This window comes from Camelus dromedarius, chromosome 23 (genome assembly GCF_036321535.1).
Source record: "Camelus dromedarius isolate mCamDro1 chromosome 23, mCamDro1.pat, whole genome shotgun sequence".
In the NCBI taxonomy this organism is placed as follows: Eukaryota; Metazoa; Chordata; class Mammalia; order Artiodactyla; family Camelidae; genus Camelus; species Camelus dromedarius.
Window position 1 is genome coordinate 705,202 of NC_087458.1, and position 20,021 is coordinate 725,222.

Sequence of the window (20,021 nt, forward strand, 5' to 3'; positions counted from 1 at the left end):
TACTTAAGAGTGACCACCCTCCTCACGTGCTCACCAACACCACGCAGCACCACTGGTAAAAGCCAGCTTTAGCTGGGCGCTCAGGGGTTACGGCTGCTGGGGTTTGCTACGGGACAAATGGTGCTCCTCCAAAATCCACACGTTGACGTCTTCCCCCCAGCACTTCAGATCGCAGCCCTACTTGAGGCAGTCTTTAGAGAGATGACGAGGTTAAATTGGGCCATTAGGCAACAGGCATGCGAACAAATGCCCAGCATCACACGTCGCCAGGGAAATGCATGTCCTGACCACTCACGTGGAATCCAAAACCAGTGACACAGGTGACCTCATCTACAAAACAGAAACAGACTCTCAGACGTAGAGAACGAACTTAGGGTTACCGGCGGGAAAGAGGGCGGGGAGGGATAAACTGGGAGTTTGAGATTTGTAGACACTAAGCATGATACATAAAGTAAACAGCAAGTTCATATTGTGCAGCCCAGGGAACCATATTCAGTATCTCGAAGTGATGTATAAGGAAAAAGAGTGTGAAAAGGAATGTGCACACACACGTATGGCTGAAACATTATGCTGTACACCAGAAATTAACAAAACATTGTAAAATGACTACGCTTGAACTAAAAAAAATTTTTTAATTAAAAGCACCATAAACAATAAAAAAGACCACACCGAACCAGGTACCACCTCCCTCCCATTAGGATGGCTATCAAAAAACCAAAAAAACCCAAAACAGAAGAACAAGCATTGGTGAAGAGGTAGAGAAACTGGCAGCCTGTGCGCTGCGTGTAAATGGCGCAGCCGCTGTGAGAACCAGTGTAGGCAATAAGAACTAAAACTCAGACCAGGCCCAGAGAAAAGACAAAGCCAGGTGCTGAGCGCATACGAACAGTGAGTTAAAAAGAGAACCTTCTCCCCTCCAGGAGGACACAGGAAGCTTCTGGAACAACAGAACCAGAAAACCACACCCCAGGGGACCCAGGCCAGTGAGGAGGCTGGGGTGAGGCATGGGACCAGGCTCAGGGCTGTCAGGAGGAACGGAGACCCTGCCCACTTCCCTGGCCCACCCAGGGGCTGGCAGCTGGAATGACTATGTCCAGGCAGCAGGGGAGAATTCTCCTGGGGAAGCTGGATCGGAGCCAGCAGTGAAGATGGCCACGCATAGAACCGCCCATCAGCATTTTGGTGCCTGACTTTGGTATGTCTACAGCCAGGGGCCGTCTGACACCTGGAGAAAGCCAACAGACAAGTGGGACCAAAACATGCAAACACACGGGGGGAAAACAGAAGGGAGTCATGAAAAGTCGCAGGGTGTGGAAGACCTCTGGGAAGCCAAAATTAAATTACCCTCAGAGAGGTAAGAGACTGCATCGACAAAATGCGAATCAAATGCAATACAAAAGGAAAGATCAGAAGAAGAAAGAGCTTCTGGAAATTATAAGAGTGACGGCTGAAATAAAAATTTTGATAAATGAGTCGGAGGGCAGTCAAGGAAGTCTCCCAGAAACTAGAACAAGGCGATGAGGTGGGCAAAGTGGTGAGAAGAAGAGGAAGTCAGAGTCATCCAGGAGGCCCCAAGCCCGTATGTCAGGCGTTCCAGGAAGCAGTGAGGGAAAAGTGCCGGAGATACAACATGGGAAAGTGCTCCACAACTGAAGGACGTGAGAGTCCAGGCTGAAGGGGCTCGCGGACTGCCTGCGCACAAAGGAAAAAGACTCATACCAAGTCATGGCACCGTGAGGCTTCAGAACCCCAGCAAGCCAAGATCGCAAAGCTCCCACAGAGAAGACAGATGTCACACGAAGGAAAGTCCGAACGGCATGAGTCTTCTCAGCAGCAGCACTGAGACCCAGACCTCAGTGGGAGACAGCCCCCACTCAGATTCTAAACAACAGTGACTTTCAATCTAGAACTCTACGCACAACTGATTCACCAAGTAATCAAGCCACAAAAACTGTGCCTTCCATGCATCTTTTCTCAGGAAGCCGCTGCCGGATGTACTCCACCAAAATGAGGGAGTAAACCATAGAAGAGGAAAGACATGGGCAGAGCCAACAAAAATAAGGCAAAGGGAATCTTCCTACACTGTTGGTAGGAATGCAATTCTCTGCAGCCTTTGGAAAACAGTATGGAGATTCCTTAAAAAACTAAAAATAGAGTTTCCATATGATCCAGCAATCCCACTCCTGAGCATATATCCAGAGAAAGCTCTAATTCGAAAAGATACATGCACCACAACGTTCACAGTAGCACTATTCACAATAGCCAAGACACGGAAGCAACTTATATGTCCACTGACAGGTGAGTGGATAAAGATGTGTGTATATATATATATACACACAGACACACATATACATACAACGGAATACTACTCAGCCATAAAAAAGAATGAAATAATGCCATTTGCAGCAACATGGATGGATGTAGAGATGATCACACTAAATGAACTAAGCCCGGACAGAGAAAAACAAGCACCATATGATATCACTTATATATGGAATCTAAAAAAATGACAAATGAACTTATTTAACAAAACACAGAGAGACTCACAGACATAGAAAACAAACTATAGTTACCAAAGGAGAAAGTGGGGGAAGGACAAATTAGGAGTTTGGGATTTGCAGATATTGACTATGACATATACAATAGATAAACAAAGTCCTACTGTATGGCACAGGGAACTAAATTCAGTGTCTTGTAAGAACCTATAATGAAAAAGAACGTGAAAAAGAATTTATGTGTAACTGCATCACAACACTGTAACACCAGAAACTGACACTAGAAGTCAATAAAACTATACTTCAAAAAAAAATTTTTTTTAATGAAGCAAAGATTTCCAGGAAGAGAGTAGGAATGGGTGGGATTTCACATGTGTGTGTAAAAGCAACATGGGTTTGAGCTGTGTAGGTCCACATATACACAGGTTCTCCACAACCGTGGTTGGTTGAATCCACAGAGGCAGAACCACAGACGCTGGCAGTGGAACTGCACACACTGAGGCCTGACCATAAACTATACATGGACTTTGGAATGTGTGGAGGGTGGGAGCCCCTAACCACCTCCCCCCAGCACTGTTCAAGGGTCAACTGTATCTTCCAGAAAACAATGAAGAAAAAAATACAAACATAAAAAGTGTTTATGTGATGTATGTGTAGAGAATCTGGTGGATTTGTCCACGTGCAGAGCGGCACTGAGAGGCATTTTACTGAGCATTTGGAAGGTGGGTAAAGAATTACCCAATGAGTTAAAGAAAACTATGCATTTGGAAAAATGAAGCCGTCACTAACTCAAGTTGTGCATGAAAAGTCTGGCTTGGCTCAGCAGTAAGCAGTACTAATTGTCTCTGTTTTTTGATGTTCTTTTTTTTTTAATTTTTTGAGGGGAGGGAGGTAATTAGGTTTATTTATTTACTTTTTTTTTAAGAGGAGGTGCTGGAGTTTGAACTCAGGACTTCATGCATGCTAATAAGCACGCATGTGCTCTACCACTGAGCTATACCCTCCCCAAGTCTACTTAAGTCTTTTAATAACAAAAACTGACTACGGATTTAACAAAAGAATTGTGACAATGCTGGAATGATTAAGGAAGGGAGGAGGAAGAAGGTTCTAAGACTGAAAATCTTCACAACCAAAGTGACTGCAAACCAGGAGTCAGTGAGAGCACAGGTGTAGAAACCTGGAGGGGAGCGTCTGAGACGCAGCTGAAGGAGTTTAAAGGTAAAGTTCTGGGCAGCAGTGGGTGGAGGCATCAGGGTCCTGCTGATCTTGTTCGAGGCACTATTGTTTTCAGCACTAACTCTTCAGCTATGGGCACTTCATCTTGATAAAGACGAAAAGTTTAAGTGAGATGGGAGGAAAGACACCTTTATGAGAAAATCCGCACAGTAGTGATGTTACCCGCATCTCCAGCTGCAGAAACCAAGGCTCAGAGGGGATTCACGCCTCGTCGGGGCGGGGGTCCCAACGGGGGTGTCGAAGGGAAGCCCCGACCCTCATGGAAGAGGCTGGCCGGGTGGGTGCCCGGCCAGAGTATTTGGAAGGCTGGTGGGGAAAGCCAGAAAGGAGGCTCAAGGGGCAGGTCAGTGGCCTTCTCTGGGGGCCAGAGGGGATGGGCTTCCCTGAGGTGTCTGATGTGTCAGATTGGAAGCAAGAAAGGGACCATGAGGCCACAAGCATCACAGGCAGGTGTCAGCCATTCCTGCGCTCAGAACAGGGCACCAGCCAGGAAGCCACCCCAAGGCCAGGAGGGGTCAGACCCCCCGTAAACCAGCAAACACGGCCCCTGTGTTCCCCCTCATGCTGCCCAGAGGAGGGGAGATTCAGGCACAGCCGCCTCCCAGCCCAGGGAGGCGTGAGGAGCCATGCAGGTGTGCCTGCCTCCTCCATCCACCAACGCGTGTGTGGGCGGGGGCCTGGGGGCGGGCAGGACCAGGCTCAAGAGACCACCTCCTGCAGCATCCTCAGTCGCGCCCACTAGGCCAGCTTCATGCCAGCATTTTCACATCGCCCCTTCTGCTCTCCACATCTGTTCATCCCAGGAAGGTTTAATTTTTTTTTTTAAAGATTAGGCTTTATATATACATGCATATGTATAACTGAATGACTATGCTGTACACCCGAAACTAACACAACATTGTAAATCAACTATACTCTTCAATTTTAAAAAAAAGGTTAGTCTTCACAGTAGTTTTAGGTTTATAGAGAAATTGAGTGTAGCTACAGAGACTTCCCATACACAAACACGCACGGTTTTCCCTGTCACCACACAGTAGCATGGTGCTGTCACTGATGAGCCAATACTGACACGTTCGTTACACATTAGGATGCAGTCCTGGGGCTGCACACTCTGTGATTCTGGACAGACATGGAAGGACACGTGTCCACCGTCACAGTGTCAGGCAGGGTACTTTCCCTGCCCTGAAAATCCCGTGTCCACCTATTCACCCTCCCTCCCCCAGCAACTACTGATCTACTATCTCAGCGGTTCTGCCTTTTCCCGAAAGTCAGAGTTGGACCCTGAGAGCACGGGGCCCTTGCAGGCCGGCCTCTTCCACTTCATAAGCAGCACTTAAGACCCCAGTCTTTTGTGGGCATGAACCACACCGTGTCAGCACCTCTGTTGTTTAAGCTTTGGCAATTATGAATAAAGGGAAGCTTATTTTCCACATCAGGAAAAAAAGGAAAGAGTGGGCCTAACCTCAGAAGAAGGGACAAGTCCCCCAACCTGGCCACGTCTCTGCTTCCCTTCTGTGAAGGGGATGATGACAGCGGTCACCCATGGGCTGCCTGTGGGGAGGGAAGTGGACTCGTATTTGCAAAGCACCTGAGGATGGGCAGGGCATGTGGGCATGACGTCAGAGGCCTGGATGGTTTGCACCTGAGCGCACGGGCTTGGGCGCGTGATGCAGCGGGGCCGAGGCTGCTCTCAGGCAGCCAGCATAACCTGGGACCTTGATGAAATGCGGAGTCTTTGCTCCCCCAAGCCCACTGAGCAGAACTCTGGGGATGGGCGGACGGCCCGGGTTGTGACACCCTCCAGGTGACTCAGGTGCCTCTTGAGGTCAGGAACCCAGGTCCTCCCATTAGAATCACTGCAGAACCCTGAAATCAATCACTGACACCCAGTATACCCAGAGACACCATCTGTGGGTCTGAGGAGAGGCCCGGCCACTGAGGGTGTTAAAAGCTCGCAGGTGATTCTCATTTCAGGACCCTCAACCAATTTCTTGTGTCTGTTTTTTGAGGACCAGCGATCCTGTTGCTGAAAAGCTGCATTTCGGTCGAGCTCCCAGCTTCATCGCGGGCAGCAGCCTCCACTCCACCCTCTCCAGGGAGCCTGCGCCCGCACCGCCCGCTTCTGCCGGAGCAGCCCGGGGGACACACGCACCAACCAGGCCAGGGCCGCCGCCGAGGCCGGGCTGCGGCCCAGCGCTCGCGTTGAGATGGAGGACCTGGGCTCCGGCGGGTCTGCGTCCCTCGGAGGTGCGGCAGGAGCCAGGAGCTGCGGTCGCAGGAAACACCTGCAGCCCCAACCGAACGCAGGGGCTCCGCAGCACACAAGGCCAGCCTGGGCCCCGTGAGACCGCACCCTCCACCGCCGGGCCTCAGTTACCGGGTGGACACCTGTGCGGGGGGCTCCTGTTCCAGGCAGACAGGGTTCACGTCCACCTCCACCACTGCAGCTCGAGGCCGGGTGAGTCGCTTACCCTCGGCGTCCACATCTGTCAAATGGTGATAACCATAGCACCTAACACGCAGGGCTGCAGGGAAGACAGCGACGCGGGACCAGGACGGAGCGCAGCCCCAGGCAGAGAAGTCGGCCCGACGCGCCTGGGAGCTCTTTCATCCTCACGGAGGCCCCGCCCCCACGGGGAGGGGTTGTTATAGCCCCGCCCCCAGGGACACGTTACATCCCACAAGGGCCCCGCCCCCAGGAGCCTGTTCTACCCCCTTGGAGCCTCCTGGACAGGTGCCTGATATATCCTCACGGAGACCCCCCCACCCCCGGGGCCGGCCACACCCCGGCAGGTCTCTGTCATCCCCTCATGGAGGTCCCCCTCCCCCGAGCCCGCCCTCTGAGAAGAGTGAGAGTCCTGCACGATCACTCTCCCAACGTCCTCAAGTGCGTAGAGCGATCGCTGCTCACTGCTCGGCTCCGAGAGCTTCCTCAAGGCCCCTCCCCACCTCCCCGCAACCCCGAGTCTCAGCTTCGTGGGGCATGCAGACACCCCTACTCTAAACAACTGTGCTTTCCCCTAACCACCATCTTCTCGGGACCTGCCGAGAGCACAGGGAACAAAGAGCCTCCTGGACCTGAGGTTTATCGGGACGGAGACACTCCATGAAGGCCCCACGGCGGGGAGGACTGGAGTAGGGCTGGGGTGGAGGGAAAAGGGGCAGAACCGTGGTGGGACCACCTGCAGGAGGTAACCCTGAGGAGTTCCCAAGCCCAGCACAGACGGTGTGCTGGATAAATTAGAATTTTCTCCCAACACAGACTTCACCACGTCCAGGAATAGATCCCCAGGTGGGGGTGGGGGGGAGGTTAGGGGGGACTGGTAAGGATTTCTCAGCTTCCAGAAGACTCTTTTTTAAGAAGAAGCTGAGTGGAAATGTAAAATGGTACAGACACTTTGGGAAACAGTCTGGCAGCTCCTCAACTAAACAGAGTTACCGTGTGACCCAGCAATTCCACTCGGGGGTTTATACCCAAGAATGAAATGAATGAAGTGAAAACACATGTCCACACAAAAACTGAACATGAATGTTCACAACAGCCCGAAGATTCCAAATGCCCATCCGTGGATGCCCAGATAGACCCCATGTGGTCCATCCAGATGCTGGAATATTATTCAGTCTTGATCTTCATGCAGCCTGTAGTCACATGACAACATGGATGAACTTTGAACACACGGCAGAGAGTGAAAGAAGCCACACAGACTGTAGGATTCCATCTACACGAAACGATCATGGTGGACAAATCCACTGAGACAGAAACCAGATGAGCAGCTGCCCAGGCTGGGGGAACGGGACCGGGGTGCAGCTGTGTACAGGGCTTTTTTCTGAGGTGATGGAAAGGTTCTAAAACTGACTGTGCTGATGGCCGCACAACTCTGTGAATATACTAGAAATCATCGAAACGTATGCTTAAAACGGGTGACTTGGATGGTTTGTGAACTGTGTCTCGATAAACTATTAACAGTGAAGCCCGGGGTTGGTGGAACCCCGGCCATCAGAGCAGAGTGGGCCCAGGTGTGAGGCAGCCCCGCCCTTCCCTTGCCCTGGGGAGGGGTCTGGGGGGTCTCCGCCCTGCAACAGGCATCACAGCCGCCTGGCCCGCCCCTGTGGGGACACCTCCACTTCCTGTGAAGGCCAGTGACAACCCTCCCCAGTCGCCCTGCCTCCCAGGCTCCATGGGGCCCCCGGAAAGCCTGCTCTGCACCCCAGCAGGGAGCCCACAGCTGGGAGTGTTTCCAGGCTGGGCCCCAAACCTCCACAGAACACCCCCAAATCTGCCCAGAGGCTCCGGTGGCCCTTGGGGTGGAGAAGGCTCAAGTCAGGACTCCCCACAGGACACGGAGGTGGAGGCTCCCCTTTCAGACATGACATTTGCTCGTGGGGGCAGGGTCGGTGCTGGGCCCCCAACCTGGGGTCTGTGGACTCCTGGGGGGGGGTCCATAGATGGAATCAGGGTTGCAGGGAAAGAAATGACACCCAGATTTTCACTAGCCTCTACCTGAGATTGAGACAGGCAGCAAAGCACAGTGGTGCTCGCCAGACCTGGGACGTCGTCACAGGCAGGAACGGCACGTCCGGGAGCGTGGCTGCGGGGACAGCTGACACCGCAGGCCTGCTGGGCCGGAGAGCGGAGGAGGAGCCTCACGCCCACCCTGCCGGACGCCAGAGCGGCCAGCCACGGGCTGGACCAGGCCCAGGACACGCAGCCCCGCAGCCCCGCACCTGCCCCTGCCGCCCCCCACCCCGGATGCCGGCTCTGAGCTGTGCTGGACCCGGGCGCCCAGGACGCTGCTGCCCAGGGCCAGGAGGGACGCTGGTTGTCCCCTTGCAGGCGCTCCTGGGCCTTGGCCTCCACAACCCCCACGGGAGTTCTGGGTGTTTCCACAGGAATTCCCCTCTCTGGCCACCATGGGTGAAGGGGAGGGCCTGGAGGTGGGGGTCTGCTGGCCTTCCGGAGGGGCCGAGGTACCGAGCTCATTGGCATCAGCTCAGATTCAGCCCTGACAACACCCCACCCCGCAGCTTGGTGGGCTGGGGGTCCCAGGCCTGGGATCCTCCTGCAGGATTTCACAGGGGGCATCTCAAGCAGATGGAGGGGCCCTCCTCCTGGTAGGGGTTCAGGCTGCTCTGGGCGAGAGGACAGCCTGCCTCAGAGGGTGGCTGCTGGACTCAACGGGAAGGTGCATGGAAGGGGCTGGGCGCTGGGCGGCTGCTTAAAGGGGCGGAGGGAGAAATAATGCAGGCGCCCCTGACAGCAGGGAAGGGTTCGTTCACCCCCCACTCCACTCCCAATTCTTTCTCTTTCTCAGGGACCTGCCTCTGCCTCTGTCTGTCTGTCTCTCTCCCCTGCCCACCTCCGTCCATCTCTGTCTCCCCGCGAACGCTCCTGCTCTTCCCCCTCCCGCTCAGGCCTCAGGCTAGCAGGACACTCTGTGGACGCCCCGTGGTCACTGTCCGCACAGCAGCCTCCAGCCCCGAGGACACCCTGGCTCCTGCTCTAGCCCTGTCACACTCTCTCGGGGACCCATAGTTAATCTCCTCCAGGTGGGACCCTGCGCTGTGGGCATGGCCCGTCAGCCCCGTGCAGGGAGCATGAGTCCCCACTCTGTGTGGCAAGAGATGCCGGGTCCCAGGGAGACTCCGGCCTGGCGGTCCCCTGTGGTTACCTCCTAGCTCTTGCTTCTCCTGACAGTCAGGTTGGTTCTGTGCTGACCCAAGGGTCAGGCCATGTGCTCCGGCACAGCCTCAGTCAGGCTGGTTCCCAGGCTTCCCCAGCGGCCCTGCTCCCTCTGCCTCTGGATGCTTAAAAATGCGGGTGCACCTCCCACACCTGCTCAGCCTCACCCCTGCCATCCTCAGGCCTCCGTGGGAAAGTCACTCCCCCGAAGACCTCCCCAATGCCCCAGAGGACCCCGTTAACCTGGCCCCAGCTCCCTCACCCCACTGACACAGGTGCTTGCACACCCCGCCCTGGGGCTGCTGGTGCCCTGCTATCCTGGGGCCAGCTCACCGTCCAGCACAGTCAGCGCTCAGGAACACCTGTGTGGGTCCCAGCTTCACTGCAGATGCCCTTCTCTCCCTGCTGCTAAAACAGACCCTAAATGCAGCCCAGCAAAGCCACCTCACTAAGAAGTGGACAGGACCACGTGACCACTTGGCCAGTGGGCTAAGGTCCCAATGTTTCCTGAGCCCCTACGGTGTGTCTGACACCGTGCTGCGTGCTCTAGGGGCGAGAAAAAGGCACCTACAGTTTATTTCAAGGAATCCACCACCCAGCGAGGCATGCTGGGGTGGCCAGGAAGTCAGGCGCTGCAGTGTGTCACTGTGGTATCTACACTATATAAGAAAGCTTCAGAACTCAACCACAAAAAAAACCCCAATCTTAAGGTAGGCAAGCACCTGAATAGACATTTCTCCAAAGTCATACAAATGGCCAATAAGCACATGAAAAGATGCTCAACGTCATTAATTATGAAGGAAGAGCAAATCAAAACCACAGGGAGGTCCCACTTCAGACCCACCAGGACGGCCATCATCAAAAAGACAGGTGATAACAGATGTTGGAGAGGATGTGGAGAAACCGGAACCCTCCGACACTGTTGATGGGAATGTAAAAGGGTGCAGCTGCTCTGGAGAAGAGTCAGGCAGCCCCTCAGAAGGTGAAACAGAGAGTCCCCATGCGACCTGGCAACTCCATTCGTGGGTATTTGCCAAAGAGAGGGGAAAACATAAATCCACACAAAAATCTGCTCACACATGTTCACAGCAGCACTATTCACAACAGCCAAAAGGAGGAATCAACCCAAATGTCCATCGACCGATGGGCGGATAAACAAACTGTGGTCTATCCATATAGCGGAATATCATTCAATCTTTAAAACAAATGAAGTTCTGATACCCGTGGCACGGATGAACCTTGAAGACAGTACGCTCAGTGAAAGAAGCCAGACACAAAGGACCACACACTGCATGACACCACTTACGTGAAACTTCCAGAAGAGGCAAATCCACAGAGACAGAGAGCAAATTAGTGGTTGTCAAGGGCTGGGGAAGGGGTGATGGGGAGTGACTGCTTAATGCATAACGGGGTTTCTTTTTGGGGTGATGAAAAAAAAGGTCTAAAATTAGGTCGTGGTGACAGCTGCACAACCTTGTGAACATAATAAAAATCACTGAATTGTACATTTTAAAAGGGTGGATTTTAGGGGATGTAACTGTGTCCCGATGAAGACAACAGCATTTGTCTCCTCTTAGGGTGCAGACTTCAGAGGGAACCATGTCTGCGAGATGATAAGGACAAGTGGGGAAAAGCAGTGACACGCAGAACGGGGGCTCTAATCTACCCCTGGGGTTTGCTAGTGGATTTTTAACAACACCAGTAACAGCTTATTTATGGGGCATCTGTGTGCACTGGGCCTGTGCTCAGGAATCATCACCTGGTCTCACATACGAACTTCAGGACGCCCCATGCGGGCTCATAACGGAGGCGCTGGGGTCTGAAGTCAGCCCTGTGCTGTGTGGTTCTGTGGCTTCGGGGATCCCCACCTTCCCCATGACTTGGGCAAGTCCCTCTATCCCCTGGCCTTGGTTTCCTCGTCTGTAAAATGGGCACAGTAACTCTCTGGGCCTGGCCTCCTGGGGTGTGGGACAGCCAGATGACCTAATGGATAAAAATGGTAGCCACAGGGCTGGGACAAGCAGGAGTTGAGTCCCCTTCTCTGCCCCTGCTGTCCTCCACCACCCCCTCCGGCACGTCCGCCCCCGCAGCCCATCTGCACCCTCCTCCCTGCCTGCTCCCCCCTTCCTCCTCTGCCCGATTCTGAGTCCTGGGCTCCTCCAGGGACCACCTCTCTCCTGACTTCCAGCTCCACCTCCAGCGGATGATGCTCAGCTTAGATCCAGATTCAGAACTCCCACCGCATCCTTGCATGGCCGTTCGCAGCTTCTCACAACGAACACGCTCCAGATGCAACTCTTGGCCCCACCCACTCCTCCCCCAGCATCCCCTCTGTCCCCAGTTCCTGGGCGCTAACTGTCCTGGGCTCTGCCTGCCTGCTCTGCCCACCTCCAAAGTCTTGGGGTTCTGGTTCTCTCCCCACTCAGGTCCAGGCCATCATCCCCTCTCCCTGGCACACCGGCACCCCCTCCCAGAGGCCTGCAGCTTCCTCTCTGGCCCCCCTTTCCTTCCCCACGCAGCGGCCAGGGTAGTCATCCAAACACAGCCCTACGACTGCCACACGGCCCAGCCAGTGCACTCCTGGGCACTTATGCCGGAGAAACAAAGACCTGTATTCTCACAGAGCCTCCACGTGGAAGTCTGCAGAAGCCAGCGTAACCGCCCCGAACAGGAGCCACCCCAGAGGCCCCTCAACAGCGGCAGAGCACGTTAGCAACACCCCGTCCGCTCCGGAGCACAGTCAGCAGTGAAAGGAACCAGCTGTTGACACAACAGCAAACGGCCTGGATGGTCTCCAGGGAATCACAGCGGCGACAAAGGCCGACCCCAAAAGGCTGCGTGCGTAGAACGCTCTTGAAATGAGAAGTGACAGGAATGGAGAGCAGACCACTGGCTGCCAGGGGCTGAGGAGACACCGGTGAGAGGGCAGTGCCTCCTTCCAAGTCTGCAGCTTCGGTGCTGGGGCGATGGCCACGGTGCCCACTGTCACTCAGACTTGGCTCAGGGGGCCTTCCTGGGACCCCGCTACTGCTCACTCAAGAACACACACACCTCTGCCTTCCCTTCTCAGAACTCTCCTGCGGCCTCCCCCTGGGATCCCCAAAGCCTGGTCTGAGAAACCCCTAATTATTTCACATATTTTAGTTTTGCATCCAGACTACGGCTTCTTCTTGGTAAAAGTCATGTTATCCTGTTTCTTGTATTTATTTGCTTATTTCTTTCCCCAACAGCCTACATTAGTGCAAACTATGCACTGTATTCATAGTGCTATAGATTGCACGTTTGTGTCCTCCCAAATCCATACGTTGAAACCCTAACCCCCAGTGTAATGGTGTTAGGAGGTGCAGGCTTTGGGAGGTGATATGGTCACAGGGTGGAGCCCTCTCGACTGGATTAGCGCCTGATAGAAGAGGCCCCCAGAGCTCCTCTGTCCCTCCCCCCAGTGTGAGAACAGAGGAGCTGGCTGTCTGCACCCCAGAAGAAGGTCCTTACCAAACACCAACCCTGCCAGAGCCTCCGTCTGGGACTTAGCCTCCAGAAGAGGGAGAAAGGAGTGTTGCTGGTAAGCTCCCCACACCGGCCCCACCCAGTCTACGGTGCGGCAGCCCAAATGCACTAAGACAGAGTCAGGCTCAGCACGTATTTCCAGGTTGGTTCACTGAAAGTGGACCTGAGCTTTTCAGTTTTATGCCAGGAACACAGGAGGAGCTCAGTAAATGCTTCTCAATGACTGAATGAATCACGCAGAGGAAGAGGGACCACTAGAAAGTGGGCAGACGAGAGGGTGCTTCTCCTGCTTGCTTTCCTAGCACGTCACAACGCGCGCTGCTCATTGGACAGTGCTCCAGAAATGTCTCCCGGTCAGGACTGCTTCTCGGCATTAGAACGTTTTCACTCCATTATTCACTGTATTCAGCTCCATCCATCTTACTCACGTAAAAAGCTGGCAGAGCCTCTTATGAGCAACGACAGAGCTGATGACCAAACAAAACTGGGCCAGGGAATTATAACAGTGATGCTTTAAAGAGTTTCAAAATTTCCCTTTAACTGCCCAGTTCTAAGTTCTTGCGATGAGATGGACGTATGAAATGATGATGGTGAATGAAATTGCCAAACGCTACTGCATTTGCACAGTTGATTCATTCCACAAGTACCTGCGGAGTGACCACCGTATGCTGGCACTACTTTAGTGACTGGACATGCAGTGGCGACTGACACGCATCCCTTTCTGCACAGCTCTTACAAGCCACACCAGTGCTGTCCAAGAGGACTCCCGTGATGGTGGGAACGTCCCATCTCTGCACCACCTAATGTGGGGGCCATGAATCACAAGTGGCACTTCAGCACTTGGAACATGCCTAGTGGGACAGAGGCAGTGTGCTTCTAAATTTCATTCCGTTGTCATTAATTCAAGCAGCCACACGCGGATTGGGCAGGGCTGGTCTAGATGACTAATCTATTGATCCAGCTTAAAGAGACCGGTGGCAAACAGCCTTCCCTCGGCTGCTACAGACAGAGCTGTTCCTTTGTCGCCGCTGGTGTGCACTTTCACCCCCCGCACGCCCCGCGGGAACTGAGCACACACAACCCACGGCAGAAGTAAACCTCAGGTTTTATTTCTAAGAGTCCGACTGAAGGACTCCACCCACAACCCATCTCCTCTCGCTGGGGAATGTTTTCTTGGTTCACCAGGAAACACCTAGAAGTCACTCAATTTTTCAAAAAAAGACTGACAGGATTGGGGTGAGAAACCAGGCTAACACCCCCAGTGGCGTTTCTTGGCGTCTGGAACCCACACACTGACAGAGTGGGAGCAGGCGAACTTCTGCTGGCCGAGTGTGGAAGGGTCAGGCCGGGCGGCAGACGCGGTCTGGCGGGAGGAGGTGCCGGGAGGGAACTGGAGGGGGGCGGGCGCCGGGCAGCCGGGGCAGCGCCTGTGGGCGCTCTCCAAGGTGCTGAAGAGGCCGTTCCCATCTCCTACACGACGCGTGGACCCAAGAGAGCTGGCCCCTTGCTCTAGTCCACAGAGCCTGCTTGGCAAAGCCAGGACCCCACGCAGCACCACCTTCACCAACCATGTGGCCTTTCAGAAGCCAGGAAACTACAAAGTGGGAGCGGAATCCAAGAGGGGATGGACCACCGTGGAAAATTCAAACGTCATCCTTCCTTCCAGCGCTCACAAATCTAATATCCTGCTGACATTTAAGGACATAAGAAGTGTTTTATACAGAATTATCAGCTCATGGCTGAGAGCTGGCTGTCTTTAGAGTTGTGGAGGCCTGGCGGGAGGTGAGGAAGGAAAAGTGACTTGAAGAAAAGTGGAGTGTCTATTCCTGGCCCTCCCCCTACTGCCACCATCACCACTTTCCCCCAGGGTCTTCCTCTCCGCGGTGTCCTCAGGCCGGCAGCCCCTGCTCCTTGGGCTCCCTGCATTAACTGTTCGCCTCAGCCAGGGCTACTCAGTAGCTACCTGGTGGATGGCTATTTTCGGAGGGTGCTGAGCCTCACTTCCTCACCAGCCGAGTTAGGCTTCCTAATATAAAGTACGTCAGATCACTCCAGGGCTGTGCTGGGTGAGGGGAGTTTTCAGTAACACTTCTTTCTCTGCTATTATTGGCAACAAAGAACTAGTTATTTGCTTTCCCCTCTCCTTTCACCTCATGGAGCCTTTTCCCTCCCCAAAGGAGCTGGAAGAATCTCTGGGGAGGTGCTTTTATCTCCAATTGCCTTTTGTTTCTGAAACGAGCTCCTATTGGGTAATATCCTCGGCGATGGGCCTGTTTCCTCCTAAACTGAGCATTTGGATAAAAAAAAGAAAAGAGTTTACTTTTCACAAGTTCATGGCCAAACACAAAAAGTGTGCCCAATGGTCATGAATTTTGTTTGGATTAAAGGAGGCACCAACTGCATCTGAAGTGGAAACGAAGCCGCAGCCGCACCTGTGTCTGAGCCCTGCTCCCCAGCTGGCACCCGCCCTTTCCAGGGGCAGCTGCTATGGGGCAGGAGTCCTAGGGTCTGGAGTGCCTGGCAAGCAGACGAAGCTGGGAGGGTGCACATGGCTGTGTTTAGGGGGACAAGATGGAAAACGTCTCTGGGTGACAGGTGTACGGTGCGTGTGTGCACACGCAGGCGCCGGGGGATCTGAATTTCGACTGTGGGCGTGTGTGACTGGTGTGGGCCGAGGGATCTGGGCCAGTGAAGGGAATCTGTATCTGAGGAGGAGCGGCCGGGTGTGTGCAATGACTCATAGCTTTCGGGCTGTGGGAGGGTTTTATTTGCCGGGGGGGGGGGGGGGGCGGTGGTAACTTTTGGTCCCAGGGATCCCTTGTGCAGGGCACCAGCAGGAAGTATTTACCTGTGCAGCAAAGCAGGGGTCTGGCAAATGGAGAAGAGGCAGTATGTCTCGGCAGGACTGGAAGGAGGACCAGGGTGCGGTGTCTGCCCATGTGTGTTTGCCTGCAACTAGGCTGCTGCACCCAGAGGAGAGGGATGGGTGTGGAGGAAAGGGAAGGGAAGTTTGCACAAGAGAGTTTAGAGAGAGGGGTTCCACACAGATGCACAGGCTCTGGTATTGCAGTCCTGAGCATGAGTCCTGGTGCCGCCCGGTGCTCATCAGGCAAGTCTTCTGGCTTCTCCGAGCCTCTGCTTCCCAAAGTGGGAAACGGGAGGAAGGAGGGGTACAGAGATTAAGTGCTGTCATTATGCCAGTGCTTGTCCCCTGCCAGGCACGCAGTAAGTGTCTGATGTTGCCATCTATGATCATTTCATTATCACCATTGTCACGTCTGGCTATTGGTTCTAACAACGATCATTATAAGGGACATTCACTGCATGTGAACTATAATAATAAAATAGTGATAAATAATACCACATATTTACTCTATTCCTGGCAAAGCCATGTACACCACCTCAGTCAATCCCCACCTACTTCACAGCTGTTATTACCAGTACAGCTTCAGAAACAGGAGCTCAGAGAAGTTAAGTAACTCGCCCAAGGTCGCAGAGCAGAGCAAAGGCACCACTGGGATTCAAGTCCCATGGCTGTCAACTCCACAGCATGTGCTCCTGCCCCCTGTGCCCCCAGGCCTCACTGTCTCTGTGGGGTCACCCAGCAGACTGTGGAAGCCGCTCAGCTCACTTGAATGAGCGATGTGTGCCCTGCGCCCAGGGGAGGATGAATCTGGAGGAGGAGGAGTTGGCAGAAGTGCCCCCAGTTTAAGTGGACTCCACACCAACTCCAGCTAAAGCAGAATACCTTTGTCGTCTGTGCTCTATTCGTAAAAATCGCAGTTTCCCCAAGTCAGTACTGGGAGCGTGGCTGGAGGTGGGGAGCTTTGCTGACGCCCATCCCTCGTGCAAAGGAAAAGCAGGACTGGAGTCAGGACCGTCAACTCACCACAGCTCTGCCTGCCCGCTCTGAGACATGACCCATCCCCGCCCACCAGCTGGCCGGGAAGAAGGTGCAGAGACCCACTGTTCTGTTCCAGTGGATTACAACAACCCACATTGGCTGTGCTCGCCTGATGGACTGCTTGAGGGCAAGCACTCTCAGCAGTGCCCTCTTTCCTAGGGAGAGGTGGGGACCAGACTCCAGAATAGTGGTCCCAGATATCGGGGCCTGATTATCCCAGGCCGGGAAGGTCAGTTCAACTTTCTGTCTTGTCCTATCGCAAACCAAAAGGCGGCAGGCGGCCTGGCCCCCTGCACCTGTGTGCCCACCTTGGGCAGCATACAGGTGGTGTGATGTGAGGAAAGGGACTCCACCCTGGAGAGGTCGGGGATCCAAACCCTTGGCTCTGCCCCAAAGGCTGGGGGCTCTGACGTGCCCATCTGTAACGGACATGATCCCCTCCCATCCAACTCAAGCAAGACGAGGCAGAAGGAAGTGCTTTCGCTGATTGAATGAAGGATAGAGACTGAAGGGTGTCAACCCAGGGAGACCCAAGGAGAGAAGCATGTCTCCCATCAACACGTCAGACCCTAGACTCATGGCCCACCACAGAATCAGATCCTCTCCTCCCCAGAGTACTCATGCGGAATTACCGCCCTTCCCTCTGAAATGGGGGCTCTCTGAGGGCAGAGGTGTCTGTCTGCTGTTTTCCCAGAGTCTGGAGCACCTGCTCCAAAGGCACTCAGTAGATATTTGTTGAACAAAGCACAGAATTCTGTGGGCCACTGAAGATTTGGGGAAAGGTGGGCCGACTAGTATCTCAGATACTCTGCAGAGTTCCACAGAGATGGAGCCCTGGCTCCTCTTCTCCCAGGCTCACGAGCGAGGTCAGTGGCACAGGACCGAGAAGCCATGCTCCATGCTCGGGCATAGCTGGGAGCACCTCTGGATAGACAGATCTGCAGGGCAGCCTGACCAAAGCTCCCGGGGACAGGTGCCCCTGGGCTCCCAAAGAGCCCAGCTGGGAGTGCCAGGCTGCTCGGCCGCCCACCTCAGCCACCCACATCTGCTGCCTGGGCCTTGCCGTGCCTGCACACGCACGCGCGCGCACACACACGCCCACGGCCTAGAATCCAGGGAGGGCCGTCTGCTCGGCCTGGCCCCAGTGCCCCAGGGTCAGGGAAGCTCTCCAACCCACTCCAGGAAAACAACAACAGCACAGAAGAGGCCGCCTGGGACGGGGCGCCATGGCTTTGACAGGCAGGAGCGTTATATAATTAACTGCCCCCCACGCCTCCTCCCCTTGGAGGAATAACGAACCCTGCCTCTCAGTTGCATAAGCCAAAATAACAATTACTCTCCAGCCCTCCTTCACTCCTGGATGTGGCCGGGAGCAGGTGCTTAGCACTTGCTTCATGGGACTCAGAGGCAGCGAGCAGACAGGAGACCACACGTCTGTCCGCTCGTGCTTTCTACACCCAGCAGAAGCACACAAGTCCCTGCTGTGCCCTGCTCCTTTCCCAGGCATCCATGTCTGAAAAATCACCCAGCCGCCAAGAGAGAGGCACGGAGCCACTTCTGAGGATGAGCTTCCAGACAGGGGAGGGGGTGTCTGGAGAGCAGACTTGTCTGGGGTCTGGCTTCCAGGAACAGTCAGTGCTCCACACCTCTCGGATGCATGGAGGAGTGGACACTGGAGTGTCTGGGACTGGGGGCAGCTGCAAAGCCAGCCAAGGCTCCCTGCACAGAAATCATCTTACAGCCTGGCCAGCGGGCAGACAACACGCTGGCTTCCGGCACTGGCTCAGCCGGGAATGTGGTAGCATCTTAGAATGAAGGCACAGAGCATCCCTAAACTAATGGTGAAAATGATTCAGCCACTGAAAGGCGAGATTTCTGGGCCTAAACAGCTGGGCCTCCCTCCCTCCCTCCAGCAGCTTGCTCCGACAGTGCTAGCCTGACAGTGCTAGCCTGCGTCCAACCACCTAGAAGTTTATTGCCTTGTTGTGTTGGTTTGGGTTCTCGTCCCCCGCCTCTAGCTCTCCCAGCCGCTCTCTCCATTGGCTTGGGTTGATCAGGACTAAGGGAGGCCCATCAGCACCGCAGGAAAACAAGCAGCAGTCCTGGGGCCTGACTCCCAGAGGCCGACACCCAGGGAGCTTTGCCAGCAAGGGGAGGGGGCCCTCTTCCAGTCCCTCTGCGCCCTTGCTGGGCCCTGGAGGAGGCCGTGGGCCCTGTCTGGCCTTTCCCGCAGGTCTCTGGCCTGCTCTTGGGTGATGCACTGACACTCTGCTCAGCTCCGAGGCTCCTGGGCCTGGCACTGCTCCTGGAAAGCCCCCAACACCCTTCAGCTGGCACAGGGGCGCTGTCCCCCACCAGGCAGCAGGGCAACCTGTAGCCAAGGCTGCTGTGGCCTCCGGGGAGCCCCAGGAAACGCCCCAGGTGCCCACGGCCCTCTGGAGGGAGCAGCTCCACTTCCCCAGAGATAAACAGAAGGGGCAAGAGGGTCCCCCTCCGCCAGCCCCCGCGCGCGCACCTACCTCCATCCGAGTAGGTCTCTGTGCCGTAGCCGTCCTGCAGCCCGTTGCTCCAGGTCCCTTCGTACTTGGCCCCGTTGCCCGTGCACTCCCGCACCCCGTAGCGCCCCTTAAATCCGTGCGTCCACTCGCCCTTGTACACCCACTTCCCCTTGCTCTCCAGGCCGATGCCGTGGCGCTTGCCCTGCGCCCAAGTGCCCTGGTACGTGTTGCCACTGGGCCAGGTGTAGACGCCCAGTACCTCAAAGCCGTGGCTCCACGAGCCGGTGTATTCGCCTTGGCCCTTGGGGCCGGTGCAGACGCCATGGCCGTGCGCCTTGCCGTCCTCCCAGCCTCCACAGTAGGACCCTCCATCGTCAAAATTAAACCTACCCCCACTGGACATGCATGTAACTCGGTTTGCAAATCCCGCAAACGGTGAAAAAAAAAAAAAGGCGATCAACAAACCGGAGTCTTGGTTGGCTGGCTGGCTGGTTTTGTTTTGCTTTTTTTTTTTTTAAGGAAGAATGGAGAAATCAAAAATCACAGCGAGCAGATCCCGGGCGGCGGGCGGCCGCGGCGCCGGCTTCGGTGGAATTTAAGTCAATTGGGGGCGATTATTCATTTTCGAGCTGCGCCGCGGAGCCTGACCAGCGTCTCGCGCTCCCGCTGGAGACAGGACCGGAGGGGAGGAGGGCGGGGGA

At 54.9% G+C, this 20,021-nt stretch overlaps 1 protein-coding gene across 1 annotated transcript in view; it reads right to left on the bottom strand.

Annotated features, from left to right (window-relative positions):
* JPH3 (junctophilin 3) overlaps positions 1 to 20,021 on the bottom strand; it is a gene marked incomplete at its 3' end in the record, with an annotated part of 71,915 nt that extends 51,894 nt beyond the window's left edge. Inside the window, 1 exon segment of the mRNA XM_010998429.3 lies at positions 19,342 to 20,021. Coding sequence (XP_010996731.3) covers positions 19,342 to 19,723 — 382 coding nt within the window. The 5' untranslated portion in view covers positions 19,724 to 20,021.